General features: G+C 39.9%; 1 protein-coding gene across 1 annotated transcript; it reads left to right on the forward strand.

Moving 5' to 3' along the window:
* Positions 1–25,394, forward strand: rnf11b (ring finger protein 11b). The gene is made up of 3 exons (XM_062999010.1): positions 1–438; positions 19,926–20,095; positions 21,234–25,394. Exons 1-3 carry the CDS (start codon positions 316–318, stop codon positions 21,403–21,405), a joined length of 465 nt encoding a protein of 154 aa, XP_062855080.1. The 5' UTR covers positions 1–315; the 3' UTR covers positions 21,406–25,394.
* The last annotated feature ends 1,031 nt before the right edge of the window (positions 25,395–26,425 follow it).

Here is a 26,425-nt window from a genome sequence, read left to right on the forward strand (position 1 = left end):
GTCGATATTGTGGAATTTATCAAACAAGAAGCTTTAACCTGCCAAACCCGTCAAACCAACAGATAGATATTTAACTTATTTACTCTGCGTGTAAAGCCAGTTGTGTTTGATTAAGGAAAAGAGAGTTTCTTTGTGTGTTGTGCTTGCGGAAGGCTGCTAGTTGAGGCAGCTCTTTGTGTCGACATGGTTTGTTGTTGTTGAGAGGCTCTCCGCTCACCCTGATCTGGCACATCTGCGCTTCAGAGACTAAACCGAGTGTCTGGAGTTTAAAAAGTAGAATCAGGACAATCACAACAGCGAGGTGTCGGAGAGGTAATGGGCAACTGTCTGAAATCCCCTACTTCAGATGACATCTCTTTGCTTCATGAGTCGCAGTCAGACAGAGCCAGCTTTGGGGATGGCACCGATCCGGATCAGGAACCTCCACCACCTTACCAGGTACGAGGCCTGACAAAGAGAGAAACGCTTAACGTGAAACAAGTAAAGAAAAACATTAAAAACTGTTTAAATTTATAGCTGAGGGGAAATTATTCCAGAGAAAACTGGAGCAATTACATTGTGTCAGTATCACACAGGGAAATACTGTGACACAACTACCAACTGATTAGATAACCCATGACTTAATAATAAAATGACAGTCCTAGGGCTGGGCGGTATGACGGTACATTCGGTATACCGTCTTTGATTCCTTATACCGTATGGATTTTTCAAACACCGCTATACTGTAGCATAATTAATACAACAGCTGTAGGCTTCAGTAGGCAGCAAATCATATAATATTTCTCTGTTGACAGTCAAGAAAGAAGCTTTCAAAGCAATAATTAAAACAGTAGATTCCAGGTATGTCTTACGGGGTGAACATAATTCAGATCAGTTGCTAAACCAACGTTATAAATGAACTGGAAGCAAAGTCATATAAAGTCGTCCACTATTTCTACGACAGACCAGTGGTCAAGGACAGTGGAGTTTGCAGACGTCATTTTATTTGTTAAAGAGAGAGCTAGGGGTATTTGTACAATACTTTAATATTAAATAAACAAAAATTGTATTTATTGCAACAGTTTTACACGTACTGATTTCATCATATATTGTCATTTTGTGGGGCCAAGCAAAGCTTATAGTACTCAAAACCTTCATTATAGACATGGGGACATTAAAACTTCTATGTACTTATGACCGTAGAATAAGCCACAGACATATAAGAAGTTCCAGTTATACAAAATAAAACCGTAATACACATTTTTGGTCATACCGCCCAGCCCTACAGTCTAAAAATCTAGTTTTCTTACCCTGCTCAATACAGACACTAAGATGTAATTGGTACAGTTTTCAGTAAACTGGTATTTCCTGGACAGTGTTTTGATCAATTTCCGAAAGGAAAACTGACTTAGATGAATTTGCTTTGTATCTATTGTACACTTAATGTCTAAAAGATCTAAAAGGGTTAACTCTATGTTCATGCCCATGTTTTTCAAATGGGATGTCCAGCAAGCTATCAAGCTTATAATCAGGTCCAGATTCTATTTGCTGATTGTTGATCTTCCCAAAACATGTAAAAGAAACACTACTTTAAATTGACCCTAGATACGAGTGAATGAATAGGTGATTATGTAATGCTTTGTGATGAATTGGCACCCTGTCCTGGCTGTAAGCCTTCTTCCTGGTAGGAGGATTTTGAAACCATCACAGCCAGGATAAAGTGGCTACTGGAAATGAACAGAGATTAACCAAAGATGGAGTTGGGCTAAATGGATATTAGAGGGATGCTTTTCATGTGAAAGATGGGAGCAATGCCACCAAGCCAGACTGAATGTGAATTTAGATATTTGCTTGTTTTTTACAGTTTGATCACATAGTTTGTTTTAATAATTTAGCTGTAACAGGTTTGTCTCTAATAATCAAAACAATCAAATATGAAGGAACAAATTAGCAATGTCACATTGTGGCTGATATTGTCCACTGCACTTCTTTTAAACTCCTAATGTTGGTATAAAGCAGCTCCCGCAGCTCACCTTAAGTCCTCTGTTTAAACCCTTTTTTTGTTGGGCTGCTTAAGGATGACACTCAGTTTTCAGTTCAGTTATTTTTGCTTGGTTACACACATGATTGTGTTGACAGATGCTCTTTGAGGGTCTTTATCCTGTGGTTGGAGCATTGTAATTATTTGTTTGTGTCCTTTGTCTAGACAGTATGCAGTTATTTATAGTCATGTCATTTTAGTATGCTTTCTAATTTCTGTCACATTCATTATTATATAAAATCGTTCCTCCCTTTTTAGGCAGAACTGTTTTGTGGTCGTTTACAGAATATACTGAATGGTGTATCTCATGTAAACATGAAAATCTTAAGTCATTTTTAATTATTGGGCATCTGTATTTCTTGTTGAATTGTGTGGAAATTAGTATTCTGAAGAGCTATATTTTCATTGGTAGAGTTACAAACAAAATTTGTTTTGGTGCTATAACAGTAGATATTAGATAGCAGATATGCAAAACAACAGCTAAGTGAAGTCAGGTTTATTTATAAAGCACCTTTAAAGACCTCCAGTGTCATCCAAAGCGCTGTACATTAAAATCAGAACAATAATAAAGCAAATCAATTAAGATAAGATAAGATATCCTTTATTTGTCATATATACATATACATGTATATATTGTTTGGAAGCTGGGGTCAGAGCGCAGGGTCAGCCATCATACGGCGCCCCTGGAGCAGACAGTGGCTGCATAGCAGAGCCTGGATTTGAACTGCCAATCTTCCGGTTGATAGCCCAAAGCTCTACCCACTAGGCTACCACTGTCCCTTACATATAGCAAAATAAAAATCAGTGGTAAATAAAACAGTTGGCACAAAAAAAGCTATGCAAAAACCCAAAAGCCTGTGAAAATAAATAGGTCTTCAAGTTGGATTTGAAACGATTAGTTGTAGGGATCGCCTTAATAAAAATTGGCAAGCTGTTCCATAGTTTCGGGGCAGCCACAGAGAAAGCCCGGTCACCTTTGAACCTCGCCCGAGTGCGTCGAAGCTAAGCAAAGTTTTAATGGAAGAAAAGCTCTCTTATTTGAGAGGCCACAGGTCATACTTGGTTCTTTTTCTGGACTAGGCACTTTTCTCCTTCTTGCCAACAGGATTTTTTTCCTCAGCAGTACAGTTTTTCAATTTAAGGGGTGCAGGATGAGACAGAGGTATAAATACAGACACGAACAGAAGTGAGACGTTTTGGCTGGGTTTCAGTTACTGGAACTGCTGGTTCATGTAGTATCGTGTTAGTGCTGAACAGCAAGTGCTTTTGCTGGCTGAATGTAAGGTCTGTTTAAACTGTGTGGAGCAGACAAAAGAAAGAGTCCAGTCCAACTTTAGAAACCACATCATTTTCAATTTCAGCACATTCCTGTTTCGCCTGCCAAGTTTGCTCAACATAGTACTTTTTCCTCGACTGGAAGAGAGAGTTCTAGAAGGGCATTCTTCAGAAACCATTTCAGTAGAACTTTTAGACTGATATAAATCTATAAAATTGTGTCAGGTTATAACAACTTTTCTCATACAGCTTTCTCTAGCAATGAAAGCTTAGTCTATTATACTTTTTTACATACACCCATCCACATGTACCATACTGATAGCTACTGAGTATTCTGTGTGATATCAGGCTTCGGGTGATCTGTTCAAAAGTGTACAACAGAGCGATTTACTCCTGACATTTGTGTCTCGAACTTGTCTTTGGTGTCTTTTCTACCCTTACCATCACAAGCCATCACCATTGCTTTTAACACCCTTGAAGTATCATGACAGTATCTCCAAAAGGCTTGTCCTAAATAAAAATATCCCTATTCCATGAGTCCATGTCTGAGACTCATTTGAACTCATTTGAACCATCACTCAAATGTATCCTAAAACCATGTGTAAATGAGACAGACAATGAACCCAGATCTCAGCAGTGGTGGGCTAGCGTAACAGGCCGCTGCGCCTCCCAAGTGCCGGGATTTGCAGACTTCAGTACATAAATGTCAATGGAGCCAGACAGAAACCTAAACAGAAGATAAACTTAGTGAATAAGAACAAACGTGCCTCAATTTTTGCAGCAATCATATCTCACTCAAACAAATTAACTGGTAAAGTGTACAACAGGAAAAAGAAGTGTTATATACCCGCATCAAACAAAATGATTTTAGACATCTGTATCTATGCTTTATCGTTAAAGGTTATGTTAAACTTGCTGAAACACAATATTAGACAATATTATTAGCTAGCTGATACATAAATATATTAATATTTAATATAAATAATTATTTTTTATATTTTTTATATAATTTAGTAAAGTAGCAAGGGTCAGTGGTACTAGCCTGTCTACCATTTTGAAATTGGTTGCAAAACAAACTAGGTTGTTAGTAGCTGTGATTGATTTATTCATCTTCAGTAACCTTGCATTGTTCCGGTTGACATGCTATCCAAAAAAACCCTTGGTCACAAGGCCCACCTGGGTACTTGGCTAATGAGACACCAATCCATTATACAGCAGCATATTTACTATCATGTCTGGGCTGTTTGGATCAACCAGCTGTGTCGGAGTATGCCCAACTCAAAACTTGGGGCGCTGGAGCTTTAGGGCACCATTACCATTGTCAGTAATTGTAGAATTATAAAGTGCTTCTATATGGTAAGTGGAGCTGGTAAAATGGACAGTGAGTGTAGAAACAAGGAGGTGGTTTTAATGTTATGGCTGATCAGTGTATGTTCAAGTCTATAATGAAGGATAAGAAATAGATGTGTTACTGGCAGTGTATTGACTTCATCTTAAAGTGACAAGGAAGGCTTTTTCTCTGGAAGTGGGATTTGGAGAACAGTTGTCTAGAGTTGCTGACTCATCTCTGCAAGCTGGGCATGGGAGGATAAGTTCAATTGTGTGTGTGTGTGTGTGGGAGTGTGTGTGTGTGTGAGAGAGAGAGAGTGAGCAAGCATTAATGTGCATCCAATGTTTTTGCTTGAGTGGTGCAGCAGTAAAATAGCCCACAAACGGCCGGTTGGACGTCTACACAAATATGGTTAGCTAAGGTGGGAGCGTTGGAGGAGGGGATCTTAGTGTTGGTCTCAAGCCTGGATAAAATTAAGGAGGGTTGTGTCAGGAAAGCACCCAGCATAAAAACTGTGCCAAATCAGGTACCAGAATGATTAGCTGTGGCGCCCTTCTGAAAAATACATTAGCTCGTGAAAGAAAGAAAATATATTTGGTTAAAAATAAGGAAGATTCTTTGTAGCCTTAGAAATGACTTTCCTCTGCTCTCACCCAAAGTGAAGCCCTTTGTATTGATTGCATTCTTGCTGGTCTGTCTCCAGTTGTCAGTTTGTTTTATGGTCAGTTGGCAGCGCTGTCCTCAGCTTGTTTCACTCCTCGTTTTTGTCTTTCTCTTGAAGCGATCACCGGCTGTGTGGGTGTGAGAGATGGCTCAGCTAAAGCATGGCACTCTGGATTTAAGCTGGCAAAGCCCTCATGCTCTAGACTTGTTTATCTTGTTTACTGGTTTAGGTTTGGTGCCTCGTGAATGCAGTGTTGTATTTATGTCACTTACTGATCAAGTCAAGCTCTCCAGTCCCTTGCACTCAAGTTCAAGTCTAGTTTCACAATCACAGCCAAGTTTAAAGTCGCTAATCTGTTACTGTTGTCATGTCAGATGTTAATACTGAATGGTCTGTAGGCTATAAAAGCATATTTCAAGTATTGTTGTATAATATCAGTTATTGCAGCAGGCATCATTATAGATATTCCATAGATAAACTGCATTCATCACAGTAATACATGTTCGAGGACAATCTGAGGGATATTCATCACTCAACTTCCCATGGTGCTCCCATGGTGATAGAAAGTTGTTTTGCTTTCACTTGATGTACATTAATATAACATTACTACTTTAATGTTCTACGTCATGTCTGTTAATGCATAATTAAGGACGTAAACTATTATTAGCTAACTATATAATTTGCTACGCCTTCTTTGTTTAAACCTGACTCCATTTACACACTGGTATTAGCAGATCATGTGACCATGCTATGATCAGCATGAATCATGAATCTGAACCAGTTGAGACCACAATAGAAATTAAACCCAACCAAATCTTATTTTTCTTCTATTCAGACATTTTTCCAAATTTCAGACCTAAAATCCATAATAAGAATCTAAAATGACATTTTTAATGTAAAATAATCAGCAAAACCCAGTTTCCTTCAGCACCATGTTTAAAATGAGCTAAAATACATTTTAAACAATAATTCAACCATGTATTAAAAGATTTTTGGATTGTTTGGTAAGGTTTGCTCCTTGCATAACTGCTGGTATATAAAATAGACATGATGCAGACTGACTTATATATTTAGACATACACAGATCAGCCATAACATTAAAACCACCTCCTTGTTTCTACACTCACTGTCCATTTTATCAGCTCCACTTACCATATAGAAGCGCTTTGTAGTTCTACAATTACTGTCCATCTGTTTCTCTGCATGCTTTGTTAGCCCCCTTTCATGCTGTTCTTCAATGGTCAGGACTCTCCTACGACCACTACAGAGCAGGTATTATTTGGGTGGTGGATCATTCTCAGCACTGCAGTGACACTGACGTGGTGGTGTGTTAGTGTGTGTTGTGCTGATATGAGAGGATAAGACAGAACAGCGCTGATGGAGTTTTTAAACACCTCACTGTTACTGTTTTACTCCTGTGACCACTGATGAAGGTCTAGAAGATGACGACCTCAAACAGCAGCAATAGATGAGCGATCGTCTCTGACTTTACATCTACAAGGTAGACCAACTAGGTAGGAGTGTCTAATAGAGTGGACAGTGAGTGGACACGGCATTTAAAAACTCCAGCAGCGCTGCTGTGTCTGATCCACTCATACCAGCACAACACACACTAACACACAACCACCATGTCAGTGTCACTGCAGTGCTGAGAATGATCCACCACCTAAATAATACCTACTCTGTGGTGGTCCTGTGGGGGTCCTGATAATTGAAGAACAGGGTTAAAGCAGGCTAAAAAGGTATGTCGAGAAATAGATGGACTACAGTCAATAATTGTAGAACTACAAAGTGCTTCTATATGGTAAGTGGAGCTGATAAAATGGACAGTGAGTGTAGAAACAAGGAGGTGGTTGTAATGTTATGGCTGATCAGTGCATATAGAAGTATGTTAATTTCCTAATGTAGGTAAATGTTTTTTATTAAAAGAATAAGCACCCACTAGCGAGTTGGCAAATTGGCAATAATATCAGCACAACCCTTTATGTCCAAAACTATTGGTGATTAAATATTGGCTCTTTGAAATATTTGTTAAAATAATAATTGTTTTTAGTCATTCCTTTTTTGGTATTACTGAAACAGTTTGTCTTTTTGCCACTGTTCAATCTTTTAACCTCAGAGAAGCTCTAAGAATGCAAGAGAGACACAAAATCTGGTTGACCATGACCATCTTTTACAGACTGGAGTCCCTAAACTTCCATAAACTTGAAATAGACAGCAGGTACTTTTAATACGTGTTGTAACACAAATTGATAAGCAGTGTAATTCTCCAGGAATCCTGTGTCATCACTGGCTGAGACATCACAATTTCATAGTTTCATTTAAAACTGGTTTGATGCTCCTCATGCGCAATTAGAGGTGTAGAAACGTGTTACAGCACGGTGTGCTCATCACAGTTTATTTAAAACAGAACGTTCGATTTTCTGGAAGTTGACTGTGTCATCATTGCATGTTTAGTCGGGTCTGTGTGTAGTATGATGAAGCTCTGGTATGTGGTTAGTTACTACCGACTTCTTTAAGCTTCACATAGATGCATGTAGTTTCACTCTGGTGTTGTTTGATTAGCATGTTCACGGGCAGCACGGTGGCTAAGTGGGTAGCACTGTCGCCTCACAGCAAGAAGGTCCTGGGTTCGATCCCCAGGTGGGGCGGTCCGGGTCCTTTCTGTGTGGAGTTTGCATGTTCTCCCCGTGTCCGCTTGGGTTTCCTCCGTGTGCTCCGGTTTCCTCCCACAGTCCAAAGACATGCAAGTGAGGTGAATTGGAGATACTAAATTGTCCAAGACTGTGTTCGATATAATCTTGTGAACTGATGAATCTTGTGTAATGAGTAACTACTGTTTCTGTCATGAATGTAACCAAAGTGTGAAACATGACATTAAATGAGTAAATTGGTACTGATTGGTTCATGTTTACAAGCACTGCTTGTGTCCTTGGTATAGCCAAAATTGAGTCCTTATATGTCTGTGTTTAAATGCTATGAAATGTGTGCCATTTTAGTCAATTTCTGCGACAGTGTGGCAAAGCCAGTGGCATTCGGTTATATTATTTATTTTTGCTTTTTTGCATTTTTCCCTGTTTCCATCCAATCTAGTCATATCCAATTACCTAATTGCATTTCGCCAGCTCTACTGCTGTAGACCTTCACTACTGACAAAGAAAGCTAACTAACACACTCCCCCACTGATGTGTGCAGTAGTCGAACTTTTTTTACCCACACGAGGGGGGGGGGGGTCATATGGTGATCCGTATCACGCACTGAGAATCACGCACCGATCTCCATTATTCTACGTCATTGTGCAGGCACCGTTAATCAGCCAGCAGAGGTCGTGATTGCAGCAGTTATGAGTAATCTCTCCCAGCATTCCTATCTTTTGGACAAGCCAGACATTGTCTGTATAGGCGCCCCGGCCTGCTGGTTTGTTTGTTTGTTTATTAGGATTTTAACGTCATGTTTTGCACCTTGGTTACATTCATGACATTAACGGTAGCCACGCAAGGTTCATCAGTTCACACAAGGCTACATTGAACACAGTCTTGGACAATTTAGTGTCTCCAATTCACCTCACTTGCATGTCTTTGGACTGTGAGAGGAAACCTGAGCACCCGGAGGAAACCCACAGTACACGTGGAGAACATGCAAATCCACACAGAAAGGACCCGGACCGCCACACCTAGGGATCGAACCCAGGACCTTCTTGCTGTGAGGCGACAGTGCCACCCACTTAGCCACCGTGCCGCCCCCTGGCCTGCTGGTAGATGTGCTTATATTATAATTTCTTTTGTTGTAATCTTTAGGTTCCACCTGAGTAAATCTCGTTTCTTTTATTAATAGAAACAATACAACTAATTCTTACACATTTGATCCTGTAACACATAGAGGTTGTACACATGGCACAGTTGTTTCACCACCCTTGCCAAATGGAGCTAGCTAAAGTTACACAAAGTCAACTTTTTTCCCGAGCCAGTGGATGTTTTTATTTTTCACTTTATGCTGGTCAGGGTCACGGAGGATCCATTTCTAATGGGAAAACAGGGCCAGAATACGGAAAGGAGCTCCAATCCATCACAGGGTTTCTGCCACATCGGCCACCCCACTCTTCCCTCACACCCCAGACATAGCCAATAATGTCCGTGTAGACGTGTAGTTGGCCGGCAGTATGGTGGACTAGGGTAATAGACCAAGCACCTTGCAATATTTTAAATACAGTAAATAAACAGTAATTGTGTAGAAGTGTATAAAAGTGTGTTCCATCTGGAGGACGTTTTAACTTTATTTAGCTTAGAAAATCAACAAAACATGAAGTTTGTCCATAAACCTTTGCTTAGTACTACTGCACGTACTAAACCATACTATATATTTTGGACAAATCACACAACAGGGCTTAACTTGTCTTTTTAAGTCAACATCATATTTTTTAGATTGGTCTTTTCAGATCAGTTGAATTTTGGCTTTTCCAGTCCTTCTCTCAGAAACATCACTGTACCTTTGCTGTAACAAAATCTGTGTGCCGTGTTCTTTTTGCTTATAACCAAATTGCTCTTGTGCATGGTCTGAACACAACTTTCTCATTGGCTTTGGTAATTTGTTGGAATAAACATGACTAGGCCTGTTTTTTTACGTAGTTGGTCCATCTTGTAGATGTAAAGTCGGAGACGATCGCTCATCTATTGCTGCTGTTTGAGTTGGTCATCTTCTAGATCTTCATCAGTGGTCACAGGACGCTGCCCACGGGGCGCTGTTGGCTGGATATTTTTGGTTGGTGGACTATTCTCAGTCTAGCAGTGACAGTGAGGTGTTTAAAAACTCCAGCAGCGCTGCTGTGTCTGATCCACTTATACCAGCACAACACACACTAACACACCACCACCATGACAGTGTCACTGCAGTGCTGAGAATGATCCACCACCTAAATAATACCTACTCTGTAGTGGTCCTGACCATTGAAGAACAGCATGAAAGGGGGCTAACAAAGCATGCAGAGAAACAAATGGACTACAGTCAGTAATTGTAGAACTACAAAGTGCTTCTATATGGTAAGTGGAGCTGATAAAATGGACAGTGAGTGTAAAAACAAGGAGGTGGTTGTAATGTTATGGCTGATCGGTGTATATTCAACACATATTAACATGGTCTGATTTTTGCATATGGTTTTTTTGCCACGGTATTAACATGTTCATCAGTTATTCATCCTTTATCTTCATTATCAGAACTAGCTTCCAGGGTCAACACTTAATATCTTGGAATTAGCCAGAGGCTTCACTTCAGTGTGTATGTAATGTTGGATTCTGGGAAGCTCAAGTTTCCATAGGGGCCTATGCTAGCTGGCTGTGTAATGAACCTGAGTCATGCTAGCTGTGTCTTGGCTTCAGGCTCATGTGCACTCACAGGAATGTGTGTGATGTCATTTGTTTGCTGTTTGGTTTGTGTAATAGCGCTGCTGATGAAGGAAGGGTGGTTTAAGACTGTACCAAATTGTCCCCCTTGTAGATTCCCTTCCACTTACCCCACCCCCTTCCATTTGTCCCGCTGGGACAATCTGTCTGTTATTACACATCAAAAGAAAATAGGCAGAAATAAGTACAAGTTTCAAATAACAATAGTATTACTTATCAGTCTAGATCTGTTAGGCTGCTGTACTGGGTCATATTTGACAACATGGCAACCCTTTTCATGAGTACTGCTCAGCTGATGGTTAGTCTCTTCACAAATGTCTGATGTTCTGGCGCTGGCAACAGCCAAGTTTGTTATCAGTGACTTTATTAACATAATAAAATAGTTTCATTAGTTTAAGATAAGACACAGCAGCACTGATGGAGTTTTTAAACACCTTACTGTCACTGCTGGACTGAAAATAGTCCATCAACCAAAAATATGCAGCCAACAGCACCCTGTGTAAAGCGTCTTTTGACCACTGATGAAGGTCTAGAAGATGACCAACTCAAACAGCAGCAATAGATGAGCGATCGTCTCTGACTTTACATCTACAAGGTGGACCAACCAGGTAGAAGTGTCTAATAGAGTGGACAGTGAGTGGACACGGCATTTAAAAACTCCAGCAGCGCTGCTGTGTCTGATCCACTCATACCAGCACAACACACACTAACACACCACCACCATGTCAGTGTCACTGCAGTGCTGAGAATGATCCACCACCTAAATAATTCCTGTGGGGGTCCTGGCCATTGAAGAACAGGGTGAAAGCAGGTAAAAAAGTACTATTGTGCTATTGTGGACTATTCTCAGTCCAGCAGTGACAGTGAGGTGTTTAAAAACTCCAGCAGCACAGCTGTGTCTGATCCACTCATACCAGCACGACACACACTAACACACCCCCACCATGTCAGTGTCGCTGCAGTGCTGAGAATCATCCACCACCAAAATAATACCTGCTCTGTGGTGGTCCTGTGGGGTTCCTGACCATTTATGAACAGGGTGAATGCAGGCTAAAAAGGTATGTAGAGAAATAGATGGACTACAGTCAGTAATTGTAGAACTACAAAGTGCTTCTATATGGTAAGTGGAGCTGATAAAATGGACAGTGAGTGTAGAAACAAGGAGGTGGTTTTAATGTTATGGCTGATTGGTGTATGTATATATGACAAATAATAAAAGCATTCTATAGTTATGACACATTGCCTGTGTTTATATTCTAAACAATGTTCAATTTAGTTGGTGTAAAGTGGACATAGCCAGCAAATTCTTATAAAAATAACTAATGACCTGGACGCTTTGTCATATTGCAATGCTTTGAGTGTTAATGTTGGGTTAAAGCTACAAGAACCTGTGTTCAGGACTGGTGGGTCTTAGTATGGTTCTGCTTTATGATTAAGTGATAAGAAGGTGTCAAATGTAAGAAGCCAACGCTGTTGCCAAGTGATCCTGTTCTTCTTCTGTCTTGACCTAGGCCTCTCTCTCTTTCACACACACACACCTGTGGGAGAAAAATGCTGACCATAGAACTGCTTGTATGCACCTGTTACACAGCTGCCACCCGACTCTCGCCTGTCTGTCTGCAAAAGACACTGGGATCTTTCTTTTCTGTCCAGCTGGATTTGGCTGTGCAGAACCGACCAACAGTGCCACACAGTTTATGTTAATGGGCTTTACTGTACTGGCTCACAGTTAAGGTACATTAAGGATACAGGATGCATACAATGTACAAGATCCATGAAAACAGTAAATGTGTTCATCTTGCAGATCACCTTAGCTTACAAAAAGTAACAAGAACAATAATCCAATGGCATTCTGGAGCTGCAGAGAAATCACTGTGTTTATTAGGGCTTTTACAAAACACCTTTTTACAAAGGTTATGTTTTAGGAAGTGACTGATTAACTGATTCTGCACTTTTTCCTACCATTATTTGTTATTCTCCAATTTAATATTTTGTTATCAGATAGCCCTGGCTCTGCTACTTCACCACCTCCCCAGCAGCAGCTGTCTCATTATCTGACACCATTGTTTATTATACATTCAAAGTTTTCATAAAAAATATGGACAAAAAGGATCCTCAGATGCATAACATACATTGATTGTACTGTAAAATGACTACACCGGTCAGCCATAGCATTAAAACCACCTCCTGGTTTCTACACACACTGTCCACTTTATCAGCTCCACTTATCAAATAGAATCACTTTGTAGTTCTACAGTTACTGACTGTAGTCCATCGATTTTTCTACCTACGGTTTTAACCTGGTTTCATCCTGTTCTCCACTGGTCAGGACCCCCACAGAGCAGGTATGATTTAGGTGGTGGATGATTCTCAGCACTGCAGTGACACTGACATGGTGGTGGTGTGTTAGTGTGTGTTGTGCTGGTATGAGTGGATCAGACACAGCAGCGCTGCTGGAGTACCGTGTCCACTCACTGTCCACTCTATTAGACACTCCTACCTAGTTGGTCCACCTGGTAGACGTAAAGTTCGAAATGATCACTCATCTATTGCTGCTGTTTGAGTTGGTAATCTTCTATACTATCATCAGTGGTCACAGGATGCTGCCCACGGGGTGCTATTGTGGAATATTCTCAGTCCAGCAGTGACAGTGAGGTGTTTAAAAACTCCAGCAGCACAGCTGTGTCTGATCCACTCATACCAGCACGACACACACTAACACACCCCCACCATGTCAGTGTCGCTGCAGTGCTGAGAATCATCCACCACCCAAATAATACCTGCTCTGTGGTGGTCCTGACCATTTATGAACATGGTGAAAGCAGGCTAAAAAGGTATGTAGAGAAATAGATAGACTACAGTCAGTAATTGTAGAACTACAGAGTCCTTCTATATGGTAAGTGGAGCTGATAAAATGGACAGTGAGTGTAGAAACAAGGAGGTGGTCATAATGTTATGGCTAATTGGTGTATACTTACTCATTGAAATCACACATGCCACCAGAGTGACAGTCAACAGACTTATTTTTGTGGTTGCGTAATAAATGTAAATGTAAAATAAATGTATATGCTGCAGTAAGGTGTAGACCTGTTTGTAGATCTGTTTGTGTTGACTGGTAACAGTCCTGGACTATTTTTGTTTACATACAGTGGGGCCAAAAAGTATTTAGTCAGCCACTGATTGTGCAGGTTCTCCTACTTAGAAAGATGAGAGAGGTCTGTAATTTTCATCATAGGTACACTTCAACTATAACAAAATGAGAAAAAAAAAATCCAGGAAATCACATTGTAGGATTTTTGAAGAATTTATTTGTAAATTATGGTGGAAAATAAGTATTTGGTCACCCACAAACAAGCAAGATTTCTGGCTCTCACAGACCTGTAACTTCTTCTTTAAGAAGCTCTTCTGTCCTCCACTCGTTACCTGTATTAATGGCACCTGTTTGACCTCGTTATCTGTATAAAAGACACCTGTCCACAGCCTCAAACAGTCAGACTCCAAACTCAACCATGGCCAAGACCAAAGAGCTGTCGAAGGACACCAGGAAGAAAATTGTAGACCTGCACCAGGCTGGGAAGAGTGAATCTACAATAGGCAAGCAGGTTGGTGTGAATAAATTGTAAGAAAATGGAAGACATACAAGACCATTGACAATCTCCCTCGATCTGGGGCCCCACGCAAGATCTCATCCCATGGGGTCAAAATGATCATGAGAACGGTGAGCAAAAATCCCAGAACTACACGGAGGGACCTGATGAATGACCTGCAGAGAGCTGGGACCAAAGTAACAAAGGCTACCATCAGTAACACACTACGCCGAGAGGGACTCAAATCCTGCAGTGCCAGGCGTGTCCCCCTGCTTAAGCCAGTACATGTCCAGGCCCGTCTGAAGTTTACCAGAGAGCATATGGATGATCCAGAAGAGGATTGGGAGAATATCATGTGGTCAGATGAAACCAAAATGGAACTTTTTGGTAAAAACTCAACTTGTCGTGTTTGGAGGAAGAAGAATGCTGAGTTGCATCCCAAGAACACCATACCTACTGTGAAGCATGGGGGTGGAAAAATCATGCTTTGGGGCTGTTTTTCTGCAAAGGGGACAGGACGACTGATCCGTGTTAAGGGAAGAATGAACAGGGCCATGTATCCTGAGATTTTAAGCCAAAACCTCCTTCCATCAGTGAGAGCATTGAAGATGGAACGTGGCTGGGTCTTCCAGCATGACAATGATCCCAAACACACCGCTCGGGCAACGAAGGAGTGGCTCCGTAAAAAGCATTTCAAGGTCCTGGAGTGGCCTAGCCAGTCTCCAGACCTCAACCCCATAGAAAATTTGTGGAGTCCGTGTTGCCCAGCGACAGCCCCAAAACATCACTGCTCTAGAGGAGATCTGCATGGAGGAATGGGCCAAAATACCAGCTACAGTGTGTGCAAACCTGGTGAAGACTTACAGGAAACGTCTGACCTCTGTTTGCCAACAAAGGTTATGTTACAAAGTATTGAGTTGAACTTTTGTTATTGACCAAATACTTATTTTCCACCATAATTTACAAATAAATTCTTTAAAAATCCTACAATGTGATTTCCTCATTTTGTCTCTCATAGTTGAAGTGTACCTATGATGGAAATTACAGACCTCTCTCATCAGTGGCTGACTAAATACTTTTTGGCCCCACTGTAGTAAAAGAAATAATTAAAGAAGAAATTAAATCACACAGTGTTTTTGCTTCTTACTGGTTAAAACTGTTGTATAAAAGTCATGTCACATTTGAGGTTGTGCTGTTGAATGAAATCACACCGGGCTGATACTCGGTATACTGTATAACAGCACTCTCTCTCATGTGATGATTGTTGCCTTTTGGCTGCTTCCCATTAGGGGTCACCGGCGGATTGTTTGTCTGCATGTTTTGATTGATGCAACACAGGATAATGTTTGTGACACCATGCGCCAGTCTGGGATTGTGTAGCTCTTACCATTATGCCACATGAGCTCACAATCGCTGTCCTGTGATACTGCTTAGATAAAAACAGCTACTAATGATTGTCTCTGTAGCACCAAAATGGTGTGCTGGTAGTTGTTTTTTTTACAATGAAAACAGAAAGCGCAGAGCAAGCATTGCATATCGTTTGCTTAATTACATATTTAATTAAATATTTTCCCCCCCTAATCTAGTCGTGTTCAATTACCTTGAATGGATCCTCTATACTGATTCGACCCTTCACCGCTGACTGAGGACGCCTCTCAACTGACATACGCCCCCTCCGGCACGTACAGTCAGTACAGACTGCATTTTTCACCTGCACGAGTAAAGTTCATACACTTGACGGACACTGTGTATGGAGGGCCACACCCCCATCAGCATTGTTCCTCAGCCCTGTGCAGGCACCATCAGTCAGCCAGCAGGGGCCACAGCTGCACCAGTTATGAGGACCTATGATCCGACTTCTTACCCTCTAACCCTGAACTACAGCCAATCGTTGTTCATGCTGCTGCCCAGCCCAGTCAGAAAGGCAGAGCTGAGATTTGATACGATGTATTTGAAACCCCAACTCTGGTGAGCTAGCATACTTTACCGCTGCGCCACCTGAGCGGCTTATTTAATTAAATATTATACTTTTGTATTTATACTGACCAGGGATTGTTTAGTATCTTCTGATCAGCGTTTGATTAGCATATTTGGTTGCAATGGACTGCTAGCTAATGACTTCATCATCATCGTCATCATGTTTATGTTCATGTTATTATTTTATCTTTCTGCCACAGTTACTACTAAGCAGTTTTATTTAATCAATAAGGGCGGCAAGGTGGCTAAGTGGGTAGCACTGTCGCCTCACAGCAAGAAGGTCCTGGGTTCAATCCCCAGGTGGGGCGGTCCGGGTCCTTTCTGTGTGGAGTTTGCATGTTCTCCCCGTTTCTGTGTGGGTTTACTCTGGGTGCTCTGGTTTCCTCCCACAGTACAAAGACATGCAAGTGAGGTAAATTGGGGATACAAAAACTACGAACCATGACTGTGTTTGATATAACCTTGTGAACTGATGGACCTTGTGTAATGAGTGACTACCGTTCCTGTCATGAATGTAACCATGAAAGTGTAAAACATGACATTAAAAATCCTAAAAAACAAACATTTAATCAATAAAATCCCAAAGCATTTTCTACACTGCAGTCAGTGATGTGTTTTGGTATTCTGATGGGTCGCTGTAAGCTTGTTGTTTAATTGTCGACTATTAAAAGGATAAGGACAGTTAAAAGGACACACTCACCTATCACTTTTTAGTTAGTTAGACTTTTTAGTTTGACTTTTCTAATACATACATTAATTCATCATTTTATTAGCTACAGTTGGGGAAATAAGTATTTGATCCCCTGCTGATTTTGTAAGTTTACCCTCTTACAAAGACTTGAACAGTCTATAATTTTTATGGAAGGTTTATTTTAACAGAGAGAGACAGAATATCAACAAAAAATCCAGAAAAAAAACATTAAATAAAAGTTATAAATTAATTTGTATTTAATTAAGGGAAATAAGTATTTGATCCCCTACCAACCAGCAAGAATTCTGACCCCCACAGACCGGTTATGTGCCCATGAGGCACACAAATTAGTCCTGTCCCTGTATAAAAGACTCCTGTCACAGAATCAGTTTCTTCTGTTCAAATCTCTCGACCACCATGGGCAAGACCAAAGAGCTATCAAAGAACGTCAGGGACAAGATTGTAGACCTGCACAAGGCTGGAATGGGCTACAAGACCATCAGCAAGAAGCTTGGTGAGAAAGAGACCACTGTTGGTACGATCATTCGAAAATGGAAGAAATACAAGATCACAGTCAATCACCCTCACTCTGGAGCTCCATGCAAGATCTCACCTGGTGGGGTAAGAATGATTCTGAGAAAGGTGAGGTCAGTCCAGAATTACACGGGAGGAGCTTGTCAATGATCTCAAGGGAGCTGGGAGCAGAGAAATGCTGGATATGACCCCAAGAACACCATCCCCACCGGGCATTTCTCTGCCTCCAAACACGGCGAGTGGAGTTGATGCCAAAGAGCTCAATTTTGGTCTCATCTGACCATATCACATTCTCCCAAGCTTTCTCTGAATCATTCAGGTGTTCATTGGCAAACTTCAGACGGGCCTGTACATGAGCCTTCTTGAGCAGAGGGACTTTGCGGGCACTGCAGGATCTCAATCCATTACGGCGAAGTGTGTTACTAATGGTTTTCTTGGTGACTGTGCTCCCAGCTCCCTTGAGATCATTGACAAGCTCCTCCCGTGTAATTCTGGACTGACCTCACCTTTCTCAGAATCATTCTTACCCCACCAGGTGAGATCTTGCATGGAGCTCCAGAGTGAGGGTGATTGACTGTGATCTTGTATTTCTTCCATTTTCGAATGATCGTACCAACATTGGTCTCTTTCTCACCAAGCTTCTTGCTGATGGTCTTGTAGCCCATTCCAGCCTTGTGCAGGTCTACAATCTTGTCCCTGACGTCCTTTGATAGCTCTTTGGTCTTGCCCATGGTGGTCGAGAGATTTGAACGGAAGAAACTGATTCTGTGACAGGAGTCTTTTATACAGGGACAGGACTAATTTGTGTGCCTCATGGGCACATAACCGGTCTGTGGGGGTCAGAATTCTTGCTGGTTGGTAGGGGATCAAATACTTATTTCCCTTAATTAAATACAAATTAATTTATAACTTTTATTTAATGTTTTTTTTCTGGATTTTTTGTTGATATTCTGTCTCTCTCTGTTAAAATAAACCTTCCATAAAAATTATAGACTGTTCAAGTCTTTGTAAGGGGGTAAACTTACAAAATCAGCAGGGGATCAAATACTTATTTCCCCCACTGCACACCTACCATGCAAAACCCTAACCTCATTTAGATGTGTACTGACTTCAAATGTCAGTTTTTAATTTAATTTCTCTCACCCAAATATTGATAACATAGCTTTGTAAATACTACAGTGATTAGCATATTGTGTAACAGTGGATGACAGGAGGACTGTGGGATTTTACTAACCACGCACCCATATTTCCCCTCACTGGTGTATTTTAGGAATGCTGAGTAGACAGCTGTTCCTCTCTCTCTCTCTCTCTCTCTCTCTCTCTCAATATTGCCCCCTGTTGGAGCAAAGTTTAATTTATTGATCTACAATATGAATATGCTTACTAATAACCATAGTCCACTTCATTACTGAAATACAATTTCATAACGAGTTAGATTAGTCACTTTCACACATTGGTTTATATTGACTGAGGAATTTATCTGTTGTTTCAGTACTGCTGCGTGTGCTGAACTTAGTTGTAGTTGTGTAGAGTGTACAAACCCATTTCCAAAAAAAGTTTTAAAAAATAAATAAAATGCAAGTACAGAATAAAGTGATTTGTAAATCTGTAATTTTCCACGCATTTCATTAAAAACAGCACAAATAATTGATAAAATTTGATGCCTGCATTCCAAATACGTTGGGACAGGGGCAGATTAGGACAAAAAATGCTGATGAACTGTTGAAAATAAACATGCTTTGCTCTTGTAATTGGCTTAAAGTAAGTATTTATCAAATGGCTTAGTTGTTTACAAACAAGGGAAAATTGAATGCCACTCACTTACCTGCCACATTCATTACTAAATAAATATATTTATACTTTTCAAAAACCCATTAAACGCGGATTGTTTCTTCCTCAGCAAATGGAAGTTGTTGCAAATGCATCCAGAAACACAGTGCTCAAACTCATCTGACATGTACTGATGCAAAGGGAAAATGTGTGTTGTGATCAGACAAGTTTTTGGTCCCCAGGCAAAAGAGGAAAAGGACCCAACTGTTACCAGAGCAAAGTTCAAAAGTCAGCATTTGTTTTGGCATAAGGGTAGAACTCAATGGCATGCGTCATCAGTGCTGAAGTGTTCATATGTGTTTTAGGGCAATGTATACGTCCATTGAGACAATGTCTTTTTCCAGGATGCCCCTGCCTGTTTCAGTAGGAAAACAGCACCTCAATCTGCACATTACAACAGTGTGGTTTCTTAGTTAGAAAGTGCAGGTGCTACAATGGCCTGTCTGCAGTCCAGACCTGTTCCCTATTGTAAGTGTATGGTGCATTATAAAGCCCAGCATACAATAACAGAGATCCTGGACTGTTGAGCTGCTGAAGTTTTATATTAAGCAAAAATAAGAAAAGAAAAGTGTACATTTAATATAAAAGTATAATTTATTTTGTATTTGTGTGTGTGTTTAGGAGCAGATTCATGTGCCCGTGTACCACCCCACTCCAAGTCAGACTCGGTTGGCAACCCAGTTGACAGAGGAAGAACAAATTCGCATTGCCCAGAGGATTGGTCTCATTCAACATCTTCCAAAGGGAGTGTTTGACCCAGGCTGTGATGGCACTGAGAAGAAAATACGAGAGTGAGTAGTCCAATTGACTGATGATTTGTTGACGCAGTGTTTGAGGTTTGTGTCCTAACAACATGAATACATAACAGTATTTAGTCAGTCAAGTTTTCACTCTTAGTTTTAGTCTCATAATTAAGGCCCTACTAAATTCATGTAAAAATGTACTTAATTTCACGGACATCGTTTTCAAAAATAGCAGAATTTATGGATTTTTTCCTTATTTTCCCACTACTGAGAGATACCAGATTGCATCCAAGGAGAGCGGTCGCTGTACACGCCTCTTCCGACACGTGTAAATAATTGGTTGGGAGTTTTCCAAACTCTGTTACCTGAGTAGTGTTCTTAGCTGCTTTACACTTCAACATCTTGGACATTTTATCTAACCGATTGCTAGTGTAACTGAGCGCCTTTAGAGTTTGCTGAGTTTATAAAGAAAACAAATGTACTTAGACAAACTATAAGGGGCATAATACTTTACTGACTTGTTCTTATAAGGCACAGCACAGACTACAGAGAGATGATCATGTGTGTAGAGAAGCACACTTTCTATTGATTATGACAAAATGTACGCAATACATAAACACATACATCAAACACTGTCAGCACACTACACCACAGAAAAGTCAGTTATACTAACGTAATTGCTGTATGATTGCTAATACCACAACTATGTGGCTACAGTTTGATTAAGGCACGCTTTGTTCCAGTATGACAGTGCCCCTGTGCATAAAGGTCCATAAAGACTAGTCTGGTGTAAAGAAACGTCCCTAACCTCTGGGGCACAGGGGTTTCCACAGTCTGGTCAATATGTGAGCAATTTTACTTATAATGTCCACGGTTTAAAATGGTCATGATCAGGTGTCCATATTGGCCATATAGTGTATATGTCAACAACTTTTTGACCTGTTATTATTATGTATTTATTTATTTTTCCTGTTTTTGGATTGTTTTAGTTGTATATAGTGGGTATAACTGGACAGTTATATAGTCCATCTTTTATAGCAGAATTATAAATATGAGTATAAAATGTTGTTTACATTTTATTAATTATTTATTTTTATAGACAAACATCACAGCACAACAGCTGTTCAGTTTACTTTCAAAGTTCCAATAAATCTGTATGATACTATTTTTTCTGCTTTCCACATAGGTGTGTGATTTGCATGCTGGATTTTGTATACGGAGATCCAATCCGGTTCCTGCCCTGCATGCACATCTACCACATGGACTGTATCGATGACTGGCTGATGCGATCCTTTACCTGCCCCTCCTGTATGGAACCTGTGGATGCTGCACTGCTCTCCTCCTACGAAACCAACTGAACTTAAGCCTCTTATCTTCACTCTGTACATACACCGACACACATAAAACACTCATTATATAAAGTACACATAAGCAGACACAAAGCCCAAGACCTGCCCATAATTTTTTAATTCGTCCATTAAACAGTGGGCAGGTTGGAGCTTGACACATTAAAATACTGGGGAAAATGAAAGCAGAAAATGCTCTGCTGGGTTGTCCTGCTGGACAGGGGAACCTGCAGCTGTTCGAGTAACTGTTTCTAACATCATGACATCCCAGACTTACACCATTTTGCTGTGGCACCTATTGCACTGGAAGGCATCAACTAGTAGAAAAGCAGAAAAGATTGAAAGGGGACAATGCAATTAGTCTTTGCCCCTTTCACTGTGTGTAATACAGTGAGGAGTGGGGTGCGTTTTCCTTTTCCTCTTGTTTTCTTCCTCTTGTTTCTTTAAGGGCTTGTCTTAATTTGAGCAGAAAAAAAAGACTGAAATGATGAAACATCTTGCACACATAAAAAAAATCTTGATATTTGCACTTTTCCTAGACGTTTTCCCTGTACATCTAGGGTCGTGTGTAACGCCTACAACTCATTCCATTTCGCTCACAGCCTCCAACTGTCCCTTAAGTTTGCTACTACTATATTCACATGCTTTAGGAAAAGTTGGGAAGTCTAACCCTCTCATTGTTAGTCATGACCAATATACCTGAATGTCAGTTTAAGTAACAAGTGGTGCTTTTTATTCATTTTGGGCACATATGGTGCAGTTGGTGCAGGTCATGTAACTAGACAGTGAAAGGCCTTGTGCTCTAGCACAGTGGGTCTGAAATGAAACTGACAGTGCAGGCTGTATAATACCATTTATATGAATACACATTTATTTAAAGTGAATAATACAGCTTCTACACACCTTCTGTTGTTTTAAAATGTTTCCAACCAGCTAGCTGGAGACCAGTAGAAGACCATGATTTAATTGGTACTGGTCTTCACTGCATGGCGGTATGATCATTAATCTTCCTGAGTGAGAGGGGAGAAGTGAAACTAGTGTTTTAGAAATACTTTAGTAACTCTATTGACTGTCCATATGTTGGACGGCCCTCTGTGAGCATCCACTGCTGGCTGGTGCAAAAACAGTGGCCGGCAACTACATCGGAGTCTGTTGGAGAGTGCATGCGCTGCTCTGTGGCTCACGTCTGCCAGCGTGAGGTGTAATCTGGAAATGGAAACAGCTAGATTTTGAAAACAAGTGAGGAACTCTAATATACTCTAAATATAGGTTGAAGTTGGTTAGTTAGCCAGTTACGCTTGCCAGTTGCCAAGCTCACGCTTTACGCCTGGTGATTTGTAACTGTAACAAGGCACAGTAACATTGTGCCCAGCAGCTGCTACAATGCTTTCCTTTACAGCACAGCTTTCTTTATTTTAGATTTGCCAATGTACAAAGTACTTCCCCAGCCCATCCCAAGCTGCTTTGCTATAATTAATTCGATTCGACTTTATGGAAATAGAAGAATGAAGGCAGACGTACATGACAGAACATTAGCAGTATCTGTTGGTCAGATAATTTATGATTTACTGTATGTGTTAATTATTGAAATTATATTCATTTTATTCGATCCCCCTAAATATAAGGATGTATAAAGGGCTGTAATTTCTGTATCATTTAAAATATGGACTTAAAAAAAGCTGTCATTTTATTTTTTCACCACTTAGTCGTTTTCATTTCACAACCCCTGACAAGGTGCTGGACTACAAAACCAACTTAACAAAACCTTAAACACTTTACAGTTACTTATAGACTGAAATCTACACCTACATGAGGTCTTACATTATGTGAAAGAACACATGCTTCTAGATGCGCTGGTGGATAAACTTGAGATGTGATCTGTGAGTGTGATTGGAGAGTAAGAAAATTCTCATTTTAAAGGCACTGTAGCCAATGTAGTGCTGCCAGATTATCACTTAATCAGTTCTTTAGGTTTAAGACTTGTATTTTTTACTTTTGTTTGTATTTTATTCTCCTGTTGTGCTAGTCTGTCACCAGAATCAAATGATTATGATTTATTTAAATGCAAGATCAGTGGAGTAATAAAATGCACAGCTGTTGGAACACCAGCAGTCCTGTTTTTGCTATTTTTTTTGCATTATTGCTTGTTAGAAATATGTTGTATTTATTAGAAATAAAGTAAAGATGTGTAAAGATTCTTTGAGGTGCAATGAACACTCGTGTTAAAGGTAACATCTGGGGATTTACTGTGTGTAATACACACTTTCATTTATTATTGCTTACATATACAGTTGCAATTGGGAAATTCAAACCCCCCCTCCTGCTGAGCTTGATTTGCTTTAAATGAAGTCTTTTTTCAGCAAAGACTGAAACAGCAAATGAACAAATAAAATAAATGAGGTAGTGTTTAGGTAATTATGCCAAGTAACGGTTATTCAACTCTTCAAGAGCCAAGAGTTAAGCTGTGTTGCAATCATGGTGAAACTAAGGATATGTCACAAAAGTTAGGAGAGGAGATCATTTCATTGCATCAATAAAATAAGACTTTGAACATTCCCAGAGGCACAATTGGATGTATTGTCCAGAAGTTTTAAACTTATGGTGCAGCAACAAACCTGTCTGGCCATAAGAGAAAGCCCAAAGGCTTTAGCAGTTTCATCAAGACAATTAAGACAACCCCCTGTGTACCTGCAAAAGATTTACTGGATGACCTGATAAAGGCTGGGACAAATATGTCAGCGCGAACCATGAGAAGGTCACTTAACAACCACGGATGTCATGGCTGGACTCCAGAACGCATGTCAATCTTGACGAAGAAGCACAAAAGGGCTGACTGAAATACAGCAGAGGGAATTTGGATAGGACTGTAGACTTAATGGGACACAGGTCTATAGCAAGACAACAATCCCAAACACACTTCCAAGGCAAGCGAAGTTTGGTTAAGAAATCAGTCCTGGAATATCCTGGAGTGGCCTTCTCTTCTTTAGATTTAAATCCCATAGAAAATATTTGGTGGGATTTAAAGAAAACGGTTGCAACATACAAGGCATCAAACCTCAATGAGCTGGAGGAAGCACAACAAGAATGGATAAACAGTCCACAAAAGAGCTGTCAGAAGCTTGTTAGCACTAAAATGTACCAAAGTGTATCAGAAGTTTCACCAAGTAGTGACACTGGGAATTGAATAATATTGCACATGATCATTTATCAATATCACTTTAACTCAAAATTATATTATCAAAATGCCTTATTTGTATCAATAAATATTTTTGCCATTTACTGAGACGACCTCTTTTCTATTTTTATTCAATTCTGCACATATGACTATAGTACCCTTTGGGGGGGTTGGGGGGAATTTTTCAGATTGCAACTGTACACCATAGTGACTCAATACAAATAAGTTACCACATCATTAACCATGTGTCACTTTCATTTAGTTTCTGTTGCTTTGTTGTTTGCGTAACTGTCTTTATGTTAAATCATATACAATTATAATTATGTTCTTATTGTACATGTACATATGCTTTATGAATTTTTATTGTTTTAATCAACCTTATTGGAAGGTTATTAAGTATCATGTATCTGCTGATTACAGTCAGTTTAAACCAGTGGCTCAACTCTAGCTCAAACAGCAGCAGAAAGCACTTATTTCTTAATACAGATACTGTACTGTGTTATATATTAGATGTGTTATAACCTTTGCAGAATTAAAGCAGTGCAAAGGTGAATTGACATCTGAGTTATACGGGCAGGCATGAGCTAAAACTAATTATCAAAATGTCCCTTGATATACTTTGTAAAATCCTTAGTTTGATCAAATTCTATTCCCTTGTGTATTGTAATTACATGGTAGTATAACGCATGACTAAAGTGAAGGAAGTCAAAACCTGTTTCTCTGCTTGAGATAGAGTTGTTCTCTCATCCTGTTACCAAACCTTATCCCCAAACATGTAACCAGAATAAACAGATGTGGCTGCTATTAAAGGTTTTTAGTTTTACCATTCAGCCTGTTTGAACAATTTTTTCTCCAAATCAAATCAAAAAGAGTTGGGACAATATGGAAAATGCAAATAAAATAAAAATGCAGTGTTCCTTACATTTACTTTGACTTTTATTTGATTGCAGACAGTTTGAACCCAAGATATTTTATGTATATTTCATTTATGAACATACCTCCATTTCTGCATTTCAAGCCTGCAACACATTCCAAAAAAGTTGGAACTGGGGCAATTTAGGGCTAGTAATGAGGTAAAATTAAGATGTGATTCCAAACAGTCAGTGCCCTTGGCAAAGGTCATTTACACTTCTGTGATAGCAGCATTAATGCAGAAATGTACGTTTAGATCTTGGAGTAACATATGCTGCCCTTAAAATGACATTTTTCCCAGGGATGTCCATGCATTTTTCAACAAGACAATGCAAAACCACATGCTGCACACATTACAAAGGCATGGCTGCGGAGGAAGAGGGTACGGGTACTGGACTCGCCTGTCTGCAGTCCTGACCTGTCCCCAATAGAGAATGTGTGGAGAATTTTGAAACAAAAAATGCGACAACAACAACCTCGTATTGTTGCACATCTTAAGACGTGTTTTTAGGAAGAATGTGACAAAATAAAAGCTGAAACACTAAATCACTTGGTATCCTCGGTGCCAAAATGTCTTTTAACTGCAGTGAAAAGGAATGGCAACATTACAAAGTGGTAAATGCTTTGTTTCTGTTGTCCCAACTTTTTTTGGAATGTGTTGCAGGCCTGAAATGCGGGAATGGATGTTTATTAATAAATGAAATGAAGTTGACCAGACAAAACATGAAATATCTCAGGTACATCCCGTCTGCAATTAAAAAAAAGTCAATGTAAGAAACTGTTTTTTATTATTTGCATTTTCCATACTGTCCCAACTTGTTCCTATTTGGGGTTGTATTTAATTTGTATTCATTTGTAATAATATTCATGTTTTAAAAAAAACAGACATCACATCACCTCTTTAATACCATCCCTGCAGTGAAACATATTGGCAGGATCATGTTT

The sequence above is a fragment of the Trichomycterus rosablanca genome, chromosome 7 (genome assembly GCF_030014385.1).
Source record: "Trichomycterus rosablanca isolate fTriRos1 chromosome 7, fTriRos1.hap1, whole genome shotgun sequence".
Lineage (NCBI taxonomy): Eukaryota > Metazoa > Chordata > Actinopteri > Siluriformes > Trichomycteridae > Trichomycterus > Trichomycterus rosablanca.